The sequence below is a fragment of the Littorina saxatilis genome, linkage group LG3 (assembly GCF_037325665.1).
Source record: "Littorina saxatilis isolate snail1 linkage group LG3, US_GU_Lsax_2.0, whole genome shotgun sequence".
Taxonomy (NCBI): Eukaryota; Metazoa; Mollusca; class Gastropoda; order Littorinimorpha; family Littorinidae; genus Littorina; species Littorina saxatilis.
Window position 1 is genome coordinate 56,077,365 of NC_090247.1, and position 20,416 is coordinate 56,097,780.

The 20,416-nt window shown below is 41.7% G+C and overlaps 3 protein-coding genes across 7 annotated transcripts in view; all 3 read right to left on the reverse strand.

The window, feature by feature from the left end:
- Nucleotides 1–4,194, reverse strand: part of LOC138962728 (ganglioside GM2 activator-like) — a 431,559-nt gene extending 427,365 nt beyond the window's left edge. Inside the window, exon 1 of the mRNA XM_070334661.1 lies at nt 4,184–4,194. The gene's annotated coding sequence lies outside the window, so the exon portion shown is untranslated. The remainder of the gene's footprint in view (nt 1–4,183) is intronic.
- The window catches only part of LOC138962727 (uncharacterized), a 16,829-nt gene extending 7,035 nt beyond the window's left edge, over nt 1–9,794 (reverse strand). Inside the window, exons 1-2 of the mRNA XM_070334658.1 lie at nt 9,489–9,794; nt 1,570–1,780 (exon numbers count right to left, since the gene is read on the reverse strand). Coding sequence (XP_070190759.1) covers nt 1,570–1,764 — 195 coding nt within the window. The 5' untranslated portion in view covers nt 1,765–1,780; nt 9,489–9,794. The remainder of the gene's footprint in view (nt 1–1,569; nt 1,781–9,488) is intronic.
- A 2,562-nt stretch (nt 9,795–12,356) lies between these two features.
- The window catches only part of LOC138962729 (synaptotagmin-1), a 56,498-nt gene continuing 48,438 nt past the window's right edge, over nt 12,357–20,416 (reverse strand). For all 5 annotated transcript variants that reach the window (XM_070334665.1, XM_070334662.1, XM_070334663.1 and 2 more), the window contains one exon: nt 12,357–16,938. In XM_070334665.1, coding sequence (XP_070190766.1) covers nt 16,753–16,938 — 186 coding nt within the window. In that variant the 3' untranslated portion in view covers nt 12,357–16,752. The remainder of the gene's footprint in view (nt 16,939–20,416) is intronic.

The following is a 20,416-nucleotide window of genomic DNA, read 5'->3' on the forward strand; positions in this document are numbered from 1 at the left end:
TCTCAGATCTGACCTGGATGGGTTTGTTTTTTTTTTACATTGGGTAAGACCATCCCTCCAATTAGTCACACACAACATCAACAGACTGGGTGCTCTCTGTGCACATGTTTTTATTTTTATTTTTTTTAAAATTTCAGTCAAACATTGAAAGAAAATAAAGACAGAAAGGCTGTGACAGACACACAGTCAGACAGACAGACAGACAGACAGACAGACAGACAGACAGGCGCACGCACACACACACACACACACACACACACACGCACGCACGCACGCACGCACGCACACACACACGCACGCACGCACGCACGCGCACGCACGCACACACACACGCACGCACGCACGCACGCACACACACACACACACACACGTAAACACACACACATACACACACACACACACACACACGTGCGCGCGCGCACCAAAGGGGAAACAATAAGGGAACCCAATAGTTATTGTATATGAAATGCATGGGACTGAAAATTGCAGGCACAAAACCAAACTCCACGTACCTAAATCGATTATAATTTTTATATCCAAACACAGAGGCACCTTCACAAAAGCACATGTTTTCAGCGCAAGTCGCCAGATTGTTATACGGAAATGTGTGAATATCGTTGAATAAAATGAGTCGAGTTCACTAGTTGACTACTTTGGTCTTAATGCTCTGGGGGCGGCCCAACATAGTTTGAACGTTACATTATCAATTTTCTCTCTCTCTTTTCTTGGATATTTGATCAATAAGAGTAAACAGAAAAACACAAAATTTAAACGACAATTGTAATGAATAAATTCTGCGCAACGAGGGTACTTGTTCAACAGTTTCAGTTTAGAAACACACTTACCGTTCTGTTTCTAACAATATGTACCAAAGTCACCTGGCAAATTTGAAACAAGCTTTCAAGTGGGGTACTATTTTTAAGATTGAGGAAGTAGAGAGGGGACCTGTCAGCTCTTCCTGAATCCCATGGCCCTTGCACCCATCTCCTGTAGATGGAGGGATATAAAACATGACATTCGAGAGAGGGGTCTCTGTCAAGCGTTCCCTTTCCATTTGCACCCGTCTCACAGAGATGGAGAAGAAGCAATGGGAAGGTGCGCTGAGCTTCTCTCCCACACACCCACCTCCTCCTCCTCTTCCTCCCCCCTTCCTTCCCTCCTCCCCCTTCCTTTCCCCCTTCCCTCTTCTCCTCCTCTTCACCCCGACTCCCTTCCCACTTCTCCCCTCACTCCTTCTCTCCCCTCCCTCGAGATAGGCGAACAGGGGAAGGGGTATTTAATTAGGAGAGTGAATAGTTAGCGAACAATAAATACATTTACAGTGCACATTTGCTGGATCATGAACATTTCTTCTGCTGGACACATTGTGTTTCAATGATCCCTGGATTTTCAGAAATGTGACTTCATTCTACCTGAAGTCACGATACAAAAAAAAAAGGGGGGGGGGGGGTGCGAAATAAGGCCCTCTAAATTAAAAGCCACAGCTTGTTGCTACGTGAAACCACTCTCATAGTACTTTGGACAACAGCAAAAAACATTTAATAAGCAAATTAATTTTGATGTGTATACCTGCGTCATGATATCACGTGCCACGGCAGCCAATGGGTGTTGTCGGATCGTGGATTCCCGACGAGCCCACGGGTAGTTGACTGTGTCCTCTTTGACGGAATGGCAGAATAAGACAATGGAGTCCACTGATTGGTTGGTGCTGTCACCCGTATGCAAATGAGTGTTCCAAAAAAGGTCGAAGTCTTCTTTGGCCATCGTGTATTAATTTAGTCTGAAACAAATATTGCGTAGTTTTATTTCTCATCAGTTATGTTAAGTTGGATTGCCAACTTGCCAACACGACCACCAACACCCCACTCACTCTTTAACAACAACAACAACAACAACAACAACAACACAACAAAAACAACATCAACACGTGGCCATCACCACCAACACCAACATCAACACCCCACTCCTTTTTTAACAACAACAACAACAGCAACAACAACAACAAACTACAACACCAAAAACTGACCCACATACTGGACTCGTAGTAAAAGTCATACGAAGATGACGCTAAAGAAAAATAAGAAGGGGGGGGGGGAGAAGTGGGGGGGGGGGGGGAAGAAGTGTAGGGGGGGGGGGGACCTCCCTGAAGCAAAGATTTGGACACAAGGTAGATGATGTACATGCATACTGGCTAACGTTTTATATGAGAGTTAGAAGGCTGTGAGACCGAAAGTGTTCGGGCTACAGTCGAACTTATCTATGACGACCAGCCAAGGGACCGACCAAACGTGGTCAAACGTGGTCATTATAGACAGATGGTCGCTGTGGAGAGGTGATTTATTTAAAACAAAAACGTTGTTGGGTCCTTCGGAGTGTTCGTTGTAGGCAGGTTGACGATTTTAACAGGTGTTCGCAAGGACAGGTTCGATTGTATTAAAACAAACGTTGGATGGAAAGGGATGTCTAACGAACAATTATACCTGAAAATCCACAGGAAAACAACAAGAACAAGAACAACAACAACAACAACAACAGCAAATCTACTCACGAGCTGCGAGAAAACACGCTGAATGTGTTATGTGTAAATTACTCACGATATATAAGCAAACGCAATGACATGCACTATCACAGTCCGAGCAGCCCATCAGCCAGAGATACTGTCGCACTCAGACAGATAAACGCTTTATGGTGGTCCACTTGTGATCTCCAAGGACACATCATTAACAAGATTTGCTATCAGTTGCATTCCCCCCACCCCCACCCCCCGTGTACTGAAACTGAATTCGGCTTATTTTGTTCATCTTGAAGCTTTGCTTACTAGTATATTTTTTTAGCTGTGACACTGGCGGGGTCGTTTAAAACACACTGATATTCATTGTGTAACCTTGGTTGGGGTCTAGGCGAGAAATGGGGAGGGGTGGTGGTATGTTGAGCAGGGAAGGGGGGGGGGGGGGGGGGTAGGGATGCTATACCTATTGATTTAGATTTGAAACTGGACTGATCTACCCTGAGCCTTTGAAAGTGCTCGTGGCTAAAATAATCTAAAAGGCGCCGCGACACGGCAGTTTCAGGCTGATGTCGTGGAATGCCTTGGTTTCTTCTTTGATACGCTTTCAACAAATTGCACACCTCTGATATTTTCGGAAAAGGTCCCCCCCTGGACACAGACTGACAGGCGGACGTCACACACAGCCACGCACACACGTAGGGACGCGCGTACGCACGGACGCGCGCGCGCACGCACGCACACAAACACACACACACACACACAGCATACACGCACACACACACACACACATACACAGCATACTCGCACGCACACACACCCACACATACACACACACACAGCACACACACACACAGCGGATCTCAAAGGCTTGTCTGATTTAATGATTGATTCATATTCACGGTCGTGTTTTCAAACCCGAGGCAGTTTTCACTGTTGCTTGGGTTCGAGGATAACCGAGCTAGGGAGAATATTCTACTGCTGTTTTATGAATATTCATGTTTGCCAGTTTAAAACCCTAATCTACATGTGTACCTCAGTAACCTACGGTGTAAGGGGACTCTTTTCATTAGCGTGAAATTTGCGATTTTCTCAAGTACACATGTTATATGATTGTAGAATTATGTGTTTTTTCATTGAGGAAAGCTGAAAAGAGTGATAGTGTAGAAGAGGTAGTGATTTCTAGCACCGAGAAAGTGGTGATAACAGGCCCTGTTTCAATAATTAAAAAAAACTCTCTCAGACTTTGTCCAGAAAAAAATAAAAATAAAAAGCAACTCCAACAAGCGTTATTTTTGTGCTTCGAACTGAAAAAAGGTCTAGGGGACTAGACACACACACACACACATACACACACGCACCCACACACACACACACTCACACACACACACACACTCACACCCACACACTCATACACCCACCCACCCACCCACACACACACACACATACTCACACACCCCCACCGTGCCCCCCCCCCCCCCCTACACACACACACATGACAGACCATCTGCAATACTTGCCCGAAGGCGTTTGTCCTTTTGTCGCAGGCAGTACAACCATCCTAACAAAGTGGGGTTGGAGGGGTCGGGGGACACTCAGCGTCAAATGAGGAGGTTCATAATGCAGCAAATGGACTTGGCCGTTGGCACAGATAATGGTTAGCGTTCGAAACTGTAGGCCTACAAAGTTATTGACGATCCAGAGCGAGACGCATCATTCATCACAGGCTTACCTTGACACCGGTACACCAGAGATGACTGGAAAGACACCAAAGAGCTAGCTTACTAAATTGTCAAGTGCACAACTGTGTAGGGTCCCCGTGAAATACGCAGACGCACAACTATCACATCCTTGATCGTGAAAAGAAGCCACTGATGACTATTATCCGAAGCGTATACACGTACCTCTGAGGGCGGGGATGTAGCTCAGTCGGTAGCGCGCTGGATTTGTATCCAGTTGGCCGCTGTCAGCGTGAGTTCGTCCCCACGTTCGGCGAGAGATTTATTTCTCAGAGTCAACTTTGTGTGCAGACTCTCCTCGGTGTCCGATCACCCCCGTGTGTACACGCAAGCACAAGACCAAGTACGCACGAAAAAGATCCTGTAATCCATGTCAGACTGAGTTCGGTGGGTTATAGAAACACGAAAATACCCAGCATGCTTCCTCCGAAAGCGGCGTATGGCTGCCTATTAAATGGCGGGGTAAAAACGGTCATACACGTAAAAGCCGTGGGAGTTTCAGCCCATGAACGAACAAACAAACAAACACGTACCTCTTCTTCGACTGATCAAAGCGAGCAAGCTAATTTTCGTATTTGACGGTTCACGTCGTAACTTTATCAAAAGATCATACTGTCTGTCATCCCAGGTTTGAAGGCCTGAGGCAATGCCAATTACGTATACGCTGAAACGATGGATGTCAAATAAGCGCAGTCTCATGGAAGGTTTGCTCACCGCTAATGCCGTCCTGAGTGTCACAAAGTCTTGAAAGTTAACTTGGGCCTTAATCGGACAAATGTTGTTAAAGAACTTTACGTTTTCTTGAAGACACGTACGTACGTACACTCTTTCCCGTGTAAACAGTACGGCTCACCATCTCAGATATGGCCAGGCTTTTACACGGGAAAAAGGCCATCCTTCCACTTGGTCACATACTTAATCAAGACACTATTCATTTTTTGGTTCTGTAATTTTTACCTTTACTTTTACTTTCACTTTTGCTTTTCGGTTCCTTTTCATATTTCTTGTGTCCTGAAGAAGCCTCCACAGACAAAAATGTTGATTTTTTCTTTTTAAATTTATGCTGTCCTTGACTTGGTGAGCACAGAAGCCTTATCTTTGTCAACTTTGAAATGTCAAATGTTATCAAAGTTGCATGCATTTTTCACTGTGAATTGAAGTGTTCTACTTTTGGATAAGCTTTCTGTTAAACGGGCTGAACGCAGTGTAACATAGTATATAGTTGTACTAGCAAAAGAAGCTAGCGCACACGGCCACACTTGTGTTCGAATGAAATGTGTGCTACTTGTGCTAGTAGAACACCAGTGTTTATCATGTGTGCTACTTTTGATTGTAGAACACTAGATTTTACCATGTGTACGACTTCTTCTAGTAGAATTATTTACTCGTATGTCAAAACTGGTTACAGAAAGTGTGTTCAACCGTGGAACACCTCAGTTAACGTTAAGAGTGTTGTAAATCCGATTTCTCACATTTACTTCCACAGGATATCATGACTTGCAGTGACCGTTACAAATAGCTATTCTGATGAACACGTGGGGGAATTCGGGGGCTGTGATTGGATGGGCTCTTCCGGTTATCAAAGCATAATGCTACGGAAGTCGGCCATTTTTCTCAATATCCAAAAGCATATTGAGAAAAATGGCCGACGCATGATTCCGGTTTACCCATCTGTACCACGGCGATGTTTCTATCGACAACAGCATACACTGACAACTTAAAAAGCTGTTTCAACAACTGTGTTGTGAAGTCGAATGCACTTGGAGTCAGTTTTTCTTCCAAAGTCAGAAAGCGTGTAGCGGTTCTAAATATCGGACACTATTGCTACGCTGAAAACACAATAGCTGGTAATGATGAAATGTCAATGCCCTCGAACACACTGTGTTCACAAATGGTTACAAAAAGTGTGTTTAAAACTGGAACACTGACCGGTACGGTTGGCCTAGTGGTAAGGCGTCCGCCCCGTGATCGGGAGGTCGTGGGTTCGAACCCCGGCCGGGTCATACTTAAGACTTTAAAATTGGCAATCTAGTGGCTGCTCCGCCTGGCGTCTGGCATTATGGGGTTAGTGCTAGGACTGGTTGGTCCGGTGTCAGAATAATGTGACTGGGTGAGACATCATTGAAGCCTGTGCTGCGACTTCTGTCTTGTGTGTGGCGCACGCTATAAGTCAAAGCAGCACCGCGGCCCTGATATGGCCCTTCGTGGTCGGCTGGGCGTTAAGCAAACAAACAAACAAACAAACAAACAAACAAAAGTGGATCACTTCAGTTTTGAGTGTGATTTTCAAATCTGTTTTCTCGCATTTACTTTAAATTTAAATCCACACGATATCATGACCATGCAGTGACCGTTACAAGATGAAATGTCAATGTCCTCGCGATGGTCGTACGTCGATGTTATCAAGGTCATCAAGTTGCAAGGAAAGGCCTCGGTGATTAGCAGTTTTCGCCCGAGGTGGTTTTTTGCAGTTTCATTTTCACAAGGCGACACACGAAAGTACTCCAAAGCTGAGATTCTGAATACAACAATCTAAAGACATTTTCCTCCCGATAATTGCAGTGCAGGAAAATAGTGATTGGAATGGTGGAAGGACGTGGGTATTGATAAAACAGATGTGTGTTTTTAAAGGTAAGACTGAAATTGTGAGGAAAGTTCTCACGAACGCAAACACCAGAAAGTCTTCAATGAAATCAAACATCAGCATTGCAACTGAATCTTAAAAACCTCAGGAGTCAAAGAAGCGAACACAATTGGAAAAAAATCCAAAACCATACGAGCTGAAAATACTAACATATGTCTTTGAAATACCAACATTACGTGGAAGAAGAACAATTTAAGAACAATACCAATAAGATGATGAAGGACAACATTTGCAGCAGCAGCAGTAGCAGCAACAACACGAACAGCAGCAGCAACAACAACAACAACAACAACAACACGAACAACAACAACACGAACAACAACAACAACAACAACAACAACGACGACGACGACGACGAGAGGATCAGACACCTTAATTCCTGTTCATGTCAGAGGGTTCATATTTACAACGTTCAATGTTAAGGGCCCCAAAGGGTTTAAAACCGTGATCGTGATTGGCGTTTTTTGACCTTTCTGTGACCGTGATTGCCGAAATTTCCATTTCTGTGATCGTGATGGGACTTTGCCCGTGATCCGTGATGGAAAAAAAATCAAGTCTCGTGATCGTGATCGTGATTTGTTTTCGTGATCGTGATGGGCATTATTGCAAAGCATTTTATTTTCAACGTACATTTTTCACAGCTGTATCACTCTATGATCCTCTAGTCTATTCGTCAAGGAGCCAACTCCGATTGAAGGGAAGCAACAACACATTCAGAAATATGATTTTGACAGCGATTGCTTCCCTTTAAAAGAACCAATCACACACTGACAAAAAGAGATCCAATCAGAAGGCAAATTGCAAAAGTCTTCCAAACTTCATCCAATGGAAGGGCTTCGTGCAAAAGTTTTGAGTGCATTCAGTCAAATTCGAATTCGAAGATCAAACATGGCGTGCAGCGGTACTGTCATCGAACTTCTGTTATATTTTGTGGATTCAAGCCAGACCAAAGCAGGCGGCGAGAATGCCTTCCTTGGTGGAAAGGTCAGGCTACGGGTCGGTCTTTCCGAAGACGAAATATCAAGGTATGTTGATCTATGTTGCTCTATGACTGTTCTGAATGTAGGCAAAGATCTTGAAATTTGTTCAAGATCTTTGAGTTTGAGTGAGATCATTGACATTGTCGACATTGCCACGTCCGGCTGTCACTCGCTCAGTGTGTCCTCGACTGGCTCGAGATCGAGTCTGCGTGTAGCCAAAACCGAAACTAGACTGTGTTTTTCATCCCAGCAACGTGGACACGCTTGGCATAGATTCTAATTGTCGCTTCTTTGCATTAAGCTTGGATTTATATTAGCGCCTGTAAACTTTAATATCAACAATGGGTTAAATTCAGAAACAATGGCGGGGAGACGTGCCAGTTTGGATCACTTGATCCTCATGTCAAAGACGATCAAAGTCATGTTCGTTGGGGATTTTGTCAGGCATGCTACTTTTCCGGTAATTAACGGAAATTCGATAAAGCCGTTTTCAAAATCCGGTAAAGTCAAATTTTTTCCGGTGAAGTTAAAAAATATCCGCAAAAACGATCCGTGTGAATATCGCGCAACGCGACCAGGCACCGGTCTCAATGAAGCCAGCGCACAGTAGTGTTGTTTTCACCAGTTTGGAGGTGTGTTGAATGGTGGTGGGGGGAGGCTAAAATGGGATTTTTAACAAGATCACAACACTATTACAGCCCGGAAAATGATGCCCAGAATGCACCAGATTGCACAGATTTTAACCGTTTTTTGACAAAATTTCCGGGGGGGCATGCCCCCGGACCCCCCTAGTTGGCTCGCCTGCTTTGCAGGCTCAGGCTTGTGGCTTCGCCACTGGCACTGCGCGCTTCTTTCAGGTAAAACCATTTTTGGCCTGTAGCATTCCTGTTTGTTTTTCAAGGACATGAAACCAGGCGATGGTGTACCCCCATCACACATTCATGTACTTTAATTTCAATCCACCCAATAGTTGGGGAGAAAATGGGTTTTCAAGATTTTGCTCTGGAAATGTCAATTTGTGCAAGTATATATTCATGTGTGTGAGTGAGGGTGTGTGAGTTGAATGTGTATGAGTGTAGAGAGAGAGAGAGAGAGAGAGAGAGAGAGAGAGAGAGAGAGAGAGAGAGAGAGAGAGAGAGATAACGAAATAGAGAGAGAGAGAGAGAGAGCGAGAGAGAGAGAGAGAGAGAGCGCCAGAGAGACAGACAGACAAAGAGAGAGAGAGAGAGAGAGAGAGAGAGAGAGAGAGAGAGAGAGAGAGAGAGAGAGAGAGAGAGAGAGAGAGAGAGAGAAAACAATGAAAACAACATTCTTGTTACTGATTACAAATCATGATATGTATTTCTATGTGTGTATGAAAGAGAATTCAAAAAATAATAATAAAAAGTGCAACAGTTCTCACTTTGTGTTGAATAAACAATAGATCCAGAGGAGCGAATTACTGTGTGGTTGTGTTTACTTTGACACGCTTTCTGTACATGCAACTTTTACCGTGACCGTGATTTGCCACTGGTGTTCGTGATCGTGAAAAAAAAATCAAGGTAACTGTGATCGTGAAAGCTAAAATTTCCCTTCCCGTGATCGTGATGATACCCCCCCTTTGGGGCCCTCAATGTTACCTTACGTGTCGTTGTGAGCAGAGAGACTTGGCACAATCAAAACAAAACTTCTGCAGAAAGATGACAGTTCTTATTCCCAAGCCAAAACGCGAAAACAACAACACAACTTTCGCAGCCGCCACCCTAACTTTTTTTGGTTCATCGTTTCTTCAAACGAGCAGTTTTCTTTCGCATTTTTCCAACACCTGACAAGTACACAACAACGAAAATGATGTAGTAGCAATCTGTCAACGGACGATTACAGAGTAACCCGCAAGATATGAAAACACAAGGCAGTTTACACACCTCTGGATGACACAAACTAGCTGTGCCGTTGACTTGTCAATCAATCGTGAAGAACGCCTTCACTTTGTCAAGGGCGCAAGATGAGTCGAGATATTGGGTATGACCCTGGCAAACTTCAACCACAGCTCGCTCGTGTTTTTGTTAACAAGCACGCACGCACGTACGCACGTACGCACGCAAGCAGACAGACACCCACACACGCACAGATCTTGATGACTTGTCGGTTTAAATGATTGATTTATTTATTCACGGTTGTGTTTTCGATGTGTTTAGCAGTGGCAGTAGTCTACTTTTTTGTCTCCAAATATTCAAAATGTATATATACTACAAAAAAAAAAGTTATTAGTCTTTCTCTGCATACTCTGAAATTTGATCACAACACCTTCAATTACTTTGTATTCTGTGGGTTGAACATCTGATATATATACTGAACCTTTAAAAGAAAAGCACTCGTCGAAATATGTCAATAGCATGCTCGTAAAAAGACTCCATTGATGCTCCATGGTTGGATGAACTCACTTTAGTTTCTAGCTTTTAAGGGGCAAGTTTTCAACAAACTGCCGAGCCGTTTCTTTGATCACATCAATACAGAATATTTGAACGATCACTTGATCCCGCCCCCCTAGGCAGAACGAACTTTTTTACCTGTTAATGTGTGTGTGCTCGGAAGGGGAGGGGGTGGGGGTGTGTTCTTAACATCATGACTTGTGTCATGGCTGTAAAAGAAAACTGTGTGTGTGGTGTGTGTGTGTGTGTGTGTGTGCCCGCGCGCGCGCGTGTGTGTGAGTGTGTGTGAGTGTGTGTGCGTGCGTGCGTGCGTGTGAGTACATGTATATGTGTATGGGTGGGAGTGTGTGTGTGGCTTTGTGCTGTGTGTGTGTATGTGTGTGTGTGTGTGAGAGAGAGAGAGAGAGAGAGAGAGAGAGAGAGAGAGAGAGAGAGAGAGAGAGAGAGAGAGAGAGAGAAAGGAGAGAGAGAGAAAGAAAGAGAGAGAGATCGAGAGAGAGAGAAAGAGATAAAGAGAGAGAGAGAGAGAGAGAGAGAGAGAGAGAGAGAGAGAGAGAGAGAGAGAGAGAGAGAGAGAGAGAGAGAGAGAGAGAGAGAGAGAGAGAGAGAGATAAAAGACCGACCGACCGACCGACCGACAGACGGACAGACATATAGTTCTATTCTTTCGTTTAAGTGACGTTTGATGATGATCATTTCGCTGTTCGTTCAACCACAAAATGAACTGTTAATCAGGCTTTTTATCGCACAGCTGCACCCGGTGGATTAAAAGCTGAATCCACATTTCAATAAGTTTCAAATAAAAAACAAAGAAAATATGGTAAGGCAAGATCTTAAAATGTGTGCACGAATGCTTTGCTGAAAAGGGCAATACTAACCTAAACTTTGAATTCTAAAGGCACAGTCTACTAGCTGTTTAAGACGGGCGAGTAGACAACACTACGACCATCTACAGTACACTATATGGCGAGGATGCACTTTTTATTTTATCAGCCTTGATCGACGCAATCTTGCATCTGTCAATCTGTGGAATTCACTGTCACGTAACGTACTGACCTCAGCTGACCTGAGTTTTATCACACTTGGCGTTATGAAGTCACTGTGTGTTTATCGCAACCACCGAGTTACATCCGTGATGTTATACAGTGGAACCCCCCCTTTAATGTTAAGACCTAACAACAATATAATGAGAAAAGCGGGGTTTAAAAATATGGGTCCAGGGAGTCTTAAAATGGAGGTAAATTTACCGACAACAAATAGAAAATTAATGATATATAAAATAAATCAGGTCTTACAAGTTGGGAGGTCAGGGCTAGACCTAGTGGAGGAGAGGGAGGAGCTTCCAAAATCAAGCAGGGGTACATGGGTTGGCCAGGGGGGGGGGGGGGGGGGGGGGGGGGGGCTTTTTTTCTCCTGTTTCTTTGTGTGTGTGTGTGTGTGTGTGTTGTTGTTGCTATCTGTGGGTTTTTATTTTTGGAGAGAGAGAGAGAGAGAGAGAGAGAGAGAGAGAGAGAGAGAGAGAGAGAGAGAGAGAGAGAGAGAGAGAGAGAGAGAGAGAGAGAGAGAGAAGCATGCTTGCACACCTACACACTCACACAGAGGTAGACACACAGGCACACTCACTAATAGAGAGCCCCCCCCCCCCCCCCCCCCCCCATCTTCAAACACACACAGAACCAAAACACACACAGTTTTGTTTCACAAATACTTTTATTATTCACCAAGGGCACAGAACTAAAACAGTGCACATGACTAACTGTGTAGACTTGACATGATCAAAATAACACTTGTAATGGAGTATATCACGTGCTGCTTTTCTCATCCCCAACACGCTCACTTATCAGGAATTCAATTCGCACAGGAATGTTTATCGGTATTTCATGTGACCTTAGGAATTACAGAAAGTACATAGAAAGAAAGACATCTAGGTACAGTTGTGAAACATTCCGACTTCCAAAGCCTTTGATAGTTTTCGGTTTTTTTTCGTAGTTTTTCTTTTCTTCTCCCAGTGTCTATGTCGACTATCAGGACTTAAACATGTTTTTTGAATTCTACCCCTGCCCCCCCCCCCCCCCCCCCCCCCCCCCCCCCCCAAATAAAAAATAATTCTTTCACAACTAAAAGTATTTTTTTAATTCTAAAAAATTCATCTGAGCAATATACATAATTTAAGCCCTTAACATTCAATAATTTTCTGTTATTCCATGCATTATGGACCTGACTTAATATCCGTGAAGTAAAATGCTTTTCATTCATTATGTTTTCAGTTTAGTATGGCAAACTATTCTACTAGGGTAAGCTACAACTGGCCCGTAAAACTGGGGAAAGAGAAAAGACAGCTACATTTAATTCAATATTTGTTTTAGCTCTAATCTAAAACATTCATACAGTGAGCAAAAACACAAAGAAAAGTGTTCCAAGAATCACACAAACTTTGCCACTTCTGTTTTCTGGAATGCAAACAAAATCATTTGCAAACTGAGATAAATGCTTTGTGTTTCAGGGATACAAGAAATAACTGCAAACACTGGAATTCATTCTATGGTTCAGAAACGGGAATGTCTAGAAAATATGGAAAAATGGTTTTATCATCACTATGGAATTTATAAGAACTGTTGAATAGCTGTAAGAGGTAAATGTTCATATTGCACTTTTATATTCACATTTTTAATATAAAGACGATAGTGATAAAATAACAAGTAATAATAAGAATAATAACAGAAAATATTGTAATTAAAATAATACTCAGAACTGTACATTACTTTTTTTGTTTGAAAATGTAATTTCACAAAACCATCACTATTTTACACACACAAAAATATGTATATATTGACAACAAAGGAACAAAAATATGAACAAAGCAATTTTTTTTACTAATTTATATTTTCTTAACATAAATTATGCTAAAATGTAACTTAAGAAAATGCAATACCCAAACCAAAAAAAAATCAAAAGTGCACACAATGAAATGAATTCAAAACAGAAATATGCACTAGCCTAAGTCTGTCATCTCATCTAAATATTACAAAGAAATCATTTCCAGCAAACAACAACTTCTTCGTTTTTTTAAAGTTTGCCTGCGCATCATAATTTCAATTTACTAATATGACAAGGGAAAGAAATCAGATAATCTGCAAATTGTTCCTTCTGAAGATATTTGTAACACTTTTTTTTTCTTGAATAAAAAATCAGTCATTAGCAACCATTAGTAAACTATTCAAAAATTTAGGAAAAACTATCAATCATCTGGAACAAAACCAAAAAAATGAACAAAACTAAAATAACTGTTAAAACTTTATTCTCAATTACATCAATGAAGATGGAAGAGAAAGAGCAAAAAACGTAGCGTGAAACGCGGACAAACACGTTATGTACAAGGGCATCACCTTTCCCAGTGCTAAACCCAATTAATCCCCAGTCAGATCTATCACAGCTATTAATTAAACACAAGAGTCACCAAACCTTTACAAGTAGCATCTACACTACTGAGAGGAAAAGCAACAGAACAATTTAACATGTCACAAGAACAGTACAGAATATTAACACACAAAGATGATCAACGTGAAAGATCTGTTGTGTTTTACAACCAATTTGAAAGTGTTTTTGTGGGGAGGGGAAAGTCACAAAGTATATGTCATAACTTGATGTGAAGGGATATCATCCTTTTCATTTCATCTTCTTTTCAAACCCATTTGAAAATGTGATACATGTAAGGATAAGTTGTGTTTTTGGAGTCTGAAGACCGGGTCATCATTTTTTTTTTCTCATTTAAAAAAATAAATCATTTACTCAGTGATCATCCTTGTTATAATTGAAAGTAAATATAAATATGTAAATTCTACTGTCAAGAATTGGAAACAGAAATGGTTGACTTGCGTCCTACAAATCAGTTTCTAGTGTGTCAGTATCTTTGTTGATTTTTTTGTTCTCTGCACAATTGGCCAAAGGAAATATCTGTACAAATTTGCAACTATTGTGCCTCAATTGGACCCAAAAGACATCGTTTATACATAAATGCTAAGAAAATCCTTCTAACAGAAGTTGTATGTATAGTGATAGACACACTTCCCATGGGAAAAGGACAGAGAGTCAGTGAGAAAGGAACAGAGTATTATACAAATGCAGTTCACAAACACACACAAAGATATCACGTACATCAAATGTCACTGTACATGAAATCATGGCTGGAAGCGGATGTTTCCGAATTATTGAGGAACGATTCAATCTTCATCCTCAAATTTATTCTTTCTTGATGGAATGTCGAATTATATTTGAAGGGAAAGGAGCTTATAATGCTCATGGCTGAATTCTGGAAAAATTACAAAATTCCACTGGATTCCCTCCAGTAGATTTTCAATGTAAAAAAAAAAAAAACTACCATAATGTGTCTTACAATTTATTCACAAAATTTGGAAGTGAAAAAAGTACCTATATTGCAAGAAAGTTAATTTCCTTCTTTAAATCTTTGAATTACCATGATTTAAAATAAATAAATACATTTAACAGTTCTCTGTGTTCCCTCACCCATCTCCTTATCTCGACTCACAGTACCAGCTGCCCCAAAACAAGAAAAAAACACTTAAGTACAATACGAAACATGACACACACACAATACAGATGTCATAAACAATTCAAAAAGTGTTATCTAAACTTAAAAGAGTGAGAGAAACAAATGCATAAAAGTCCAAATATTTTAAAATAATTTTTTCTCTCCCCATATTCCATGATACTTACTATTTTTACACTCTTTTCCCAGAAAAAAAGGCAAGTGATATGATTTCTATTGAGTAAATAAGGTAACTGATCAATTTTGATTCAAAATTTTATCTAGCCATTGCATAAAAGAGCAAAGAAAGCTAATCTCAAAAATCTTATACATTTTGATACCATATCTATATAGATGACACGCCCCTGAGGAAGGCCTGGCAACCGGTCGAAAATTTGGGCTGCCACTTGAAATTCTTTGTTTGGCTTTTCTTTTCCTTGATTTTGATATTGATACCATATCTAATTGCAACTCTCTCCTTATTTAACTAAAAATAACACAAAACCCAAGTGGCTTTCACCTTACACTGTAATTCAAAAATTGTTATAAAAATTGTAATAGAAAATGGTGACAATTTCTTCCTACCAATGGCTTTGTTTTTCTTTTTCTTTTTTTAAAGTCTTCAACACTTTCTTCCTAGGGCAGCACACAGGTCCTAGACATTTTCGATTAGCGAAGAAATAAAAAAAAGGTAACACTTAAAGTTCTAACTGGATGCAGTGAAGACAATCATCAAGGTTTAATCAACCCCAAGATAAAATAAAGACATTTCAAGCCAGCGACTTATGACAGTCCATCACATAATTATGATTAAAATCGTCTAGTAAAACAGTCAAGCTAGCAGGCTGACTGATTTGTGTTATGTTTCGTATTTAAATTTATTTTTACATCTGACTGGAAGTAGCTTTTTGAAGTCAAAACAGTCTTGTGCAATCACAGCAAAGAATCCATTTTGAATAATGAAAAGATGTCATGTGCAGCAATTCTGAGTGAATCTTCAGAGCGCTCACGTCCCTTCGTTTTGTGGATCAAATCTTAAAAAACTGGAAAAGATGAGCTAATAGTTTAAAAAAGAAATCTGAGTGGTTCAAATTCTAATTTCTTGAAGAGTTGGATTTTAACAACTGACTATATCTTAAAAAGAAAATCAGAACAAGGAACCAATTAAATTTTCCCATGGAAACAGTAAACTGCTTCTGGGATCGAATCATTTCACAGGTATAACAGTCCACTGGGCTGACGTAAACAAAAAAGCCTGCTACCTTTCTTGTTCAACTAACACCATCACACAGCGAAATGACTTCACAGAAAATGTTATTAGAAGTTAAAGTTCATCAGATCTTAATTCACACTTCACTGTTAATGAGATGATTCACAACAGAAAACAAATCCGACCACAGAGACGAAAAAGACCGGTGACAATAGCAGTGGTCAAAAAACAAAAGGGAAGAGTTAAAATCTCCTCCAGAAATGTAAGACCAAAATAAAAAAATAAAAAAATCCTTCCATGGTGTAGAGAAGAAGAGAGGAAGCAGAAGACTGCACGCGCTCCAATCGAGCCCACAGCAGCAGCGGTCTTGTGAAGTGCGGACCGTTTCTTTCTGAGTGAGCTCTGCATCTTCCTCCATCACAATAGTTACCCCCCTAAAATTAAGAGAAAACAAACAAACAAACCCAACGAAAACAAATATCCCTTTCAACCACCAAAAGGATTGGTGGCACATCGCACTAGGGCATTTTCAAATGGGCAGATCTTCCTTCGTGACATTCAACCGCCCTCGACGGGAAAAAAAAAATTAAATAAAAAAAAATCAAAGTATTCTTCTCAACCACCGAAGGTTTAGACGTTCCGTCGCAGGACCATCGCCCCAATGAAGGGGAGGCCACTGGGAGGGAGGATGAGAAGCGAGGAGAAGGGGAGGCGACTCAGTTCTTCTCGGGGACCTCCTGCAGGGTGTGCCACTGGGCGATAGGGCGTCGTGGGTTGGCCAGCATGTCGCTCCAGTGACGCAGTTCTGTGCCTGTGGAGTTGCAGCCCAGCACCACGCGGCCGATGGGCTCCGAGGTTCCGATGCGGTCGTAGTCCACGCAGGTGATGATCAGCGTGACTTTCTGTTGAGCCATAAGACTTGCAATGTTATTGCCAGTACAAGAATTGAATTCCTCATCACAAGAGTTTCTGTGTTAATTATTGCTGGTACAAGAACAAGAACAAGAATTGAATTCATCATTTATATAGCATGGAATTCATTGGTAACCAACAGTACTTTGAAAGAGTCCATTAAGGGACTATAATCCAGCCGAGGGGCGAGCAGAGGATGTTTGTTGAGTGACAAGAGGTTCAGCGTTATTGCTGGTACAAGAATTGAATTTATCCTTTATATAGAATGAAATTTAGTGGTAACTTCCTATATATACTTTGAAACAGTCCATTAAGGGACTATAGTCCAGCAAGCAGAGGATGTTGTTTGTATATTCAACAAAAATCAAAACAACTTTTATATAGTGCTCAGGAAGAAAAGTTGTTCATGAAGATAAAATAGTACTATCTTGTGTTAAAAGATTTAAGTGCTATTCTTAATCGTTTTTGCCCTACCCTGGTGAATTTTTGAGTGATATGACCAAAAATGGATCAGTTTCAATGCAGAAGGAGCCTCGAGTGGTGCACCACACTGAGTTGTCTCCACTGTGCCTGGTGTACGATTTTCACATGTGTCCAGTTCTGTTTCACTGCATTTCTCAGTCAGGTTCTGTCCTGTGAGCGCTGACTGTTTAAAGAAGCTCGAACGTTTAGACAAATATATTAAAATGTGATGTTGACCGTGGGGCTCTTTTCCCGGATATAAATTTGAGTTTTTTTTACATTTGATTTGTAATAACATGTACAGGGCTTTAACTGTGAAAGCTGGAAACAAGTCATTTCAACAGAAGACATAGTAAAAATCATCCTGAACAACTTTTCATCTTTAGCACTAAATCTCTTTTTCTTCTTCTTCGTTCATGAGCTGAAACTCCCTCGTTCACTCATGTTTTTGCATGAGTGGGTTTTTACGTGTATGACCGGTTTTTACCCCGCCATTCAGGCAGCCATACGCCACTTTCGGAGGAAGCATGATGGGTATTTTTATGTTTCCATAACCCACCGAACTCTGACATGGGTTACAGGATCTTTTCCGTGTGCACTTGATCTTGTGCTTGTGAGTACACACGAAAGGGGACAACACTATAGTAGGTCTGTGCTAAGTTGACCTGGGAGATCGGAAACATCTCCACCCTTAGCCCACCAGGCAGCCGCCACCAGGATTTGAACTCACGACCTTCCGCATAAGAGGCCGATGTCTTATCCACTTGGCCACTGCGCCCGTCTAGCAGCACTACGGTATATAAAAGTTGCTTAGACTTTAAACAAAATAATAAATAACGTCCTCTATCTGCCCCTCAGCCAGACTATAAAAACGGAGAGAAGACACAGCCTTGAGTGCATTAAAGATACATTTGTTATTACAGTGAGAGAGAGAACGAGAGAGAGAGAGAGAGAGAGAGAGAGAGAGAGAGAGAGAGAGAGAGAGAGAGAGAGAGAGAGAGAGAGAGAGAGAGAGAGAGAGAGAGAGAGCACGTTAATACTAACAAAAAATGATTTGCATACTCTAGCTGTTATGGTGCAATGTAACAGATCATGAAATGTGCTTTCAGAAAAGAGCTAGATAATCATTACAGGCAAATGCTAAGCTCAGATCTTTACCACACACTTTTGGCCGTGACTAAACGCACTAGAGGAGCAAGAAATATAACAATACTTGATCTGACTTTTGGGGCGCCAGTTTCCTCTCATTTTGTTTGAAAAAAATAGACTCGAGAGGAATTTCTAATCCCTATCCTTAATTTCTCTAATGATGAGCTGACTTCTCCGCTCAGACAATCTTCACTATAATGCATACTTCTTTGATATAATAATTCCTGCACAGCATTATTCTCAAAATCAAATATCTTGTCTATTCATACTTTTATCCTTACATCAGTCAAGAAATTATGGAAGTCTTTATGTAAACAGCGACAATTCACTTGCACAGTCCTATAATCATGTAGAATCATTCTGCCCAGATACATATTAAAATTGATAATGAAATGACATGTCCATGAAAACAAGAAGAGCTTTCCGGATCAATTAACTCTCAACAACCACACACAAAAGTCTTCATCTTAGGGTAAGAATGGAATGATAAAAAAAGTATTTAAACAAATTAATTAAGATTAAGCATGCAAAGGTAGAATATATAACAGAGTTAAGTGAACAAATTATGATGGATTATAACATCAATAAGAAAGCAAAGAAGACTTGATCACTTCATCAAATTGTGAAAACATGCAAAATTAACTCACCTTAAATTCTGTAAAATTGGTTAATTAAGCATTATCATTTACTCTTATAGATATATTCATTAATATTCATTCACTGTTTGATTTCTCCCGATTACCAGACAAAAGCATGCAAGCAGAATAGTAAAATTGGTTAAGATCTCTAATGCTCTACTTCACAATTAACATTTGATAAATCTTAATGTGTTATCAACAATACCTCAAGCACTAAACATAACTATACACAACTTGTTTTCTAAACACTCTCATATAGCAACACACACATACCAATCTAACATCTCACATTATTACTTTTTTTTCGTATTTCACATTCACACACACACACTCTCTCTTCCTCTTTCTTTATATTTCCCCCTCACACACACACATCTCTCTCCCCCTCACACACACACATGTCTCTCCCCCTCACACACACACACGTCTCTCTCCCCCTCACACACACACGTCTCTCTCCCCCTCACACACACACGTCTCTCTCCCCCTCACACACGTCTCTCTCCCCCTCACACACACACACATGTCTCTCTCCCCCTCACACACACACGTCTCTCTCCTCCTCACACACACACGTCTCTCTCCCCCTCACACACACACATCTCTCTCCCCCTCCCACACACACACACACGTCTCTCTACCCCTCACACACACACACACACGTCTCTCTCCCCCTCACACACACACACACGTCTCTCTCCCCCTCACACACGTCTCTCTCCCCCTCACACACACACGTCTCTCTCCCCCTCACACACACAAATGTCTCTCTCCCCCTCACACACACACACACACGTCTCTCTCCCCCTCACACACACACACACACGTCTCTCTCCCCCTCACACACACGTCTCTCTCCCCCTCACACACACATGTCTCTCTCCCCCTCACACACACACGTCTCTCTCCCCCTCACACACACACGTCTCTCTCCCCCTCACACACACGTCTCTCTCCCCCTCACACACACGTCTCTCTCCCCCTCACACACGTCTCTTTCCCCCTCACACACACACACACGTCTCTCTCCCCCTCACAAACACGTCTCTCTCCCCCTCACACACACACACACACACGTCTCTCTCACCCTCACACACACGTCTCTCTCCCCCTCACACACACACACACACACACGTCTCTCTCCCCCTCACACACACACACACACGTCTCTCTCCCCCTCACACACACGTCTCTCTCCCCCTCACACACACACACTGTA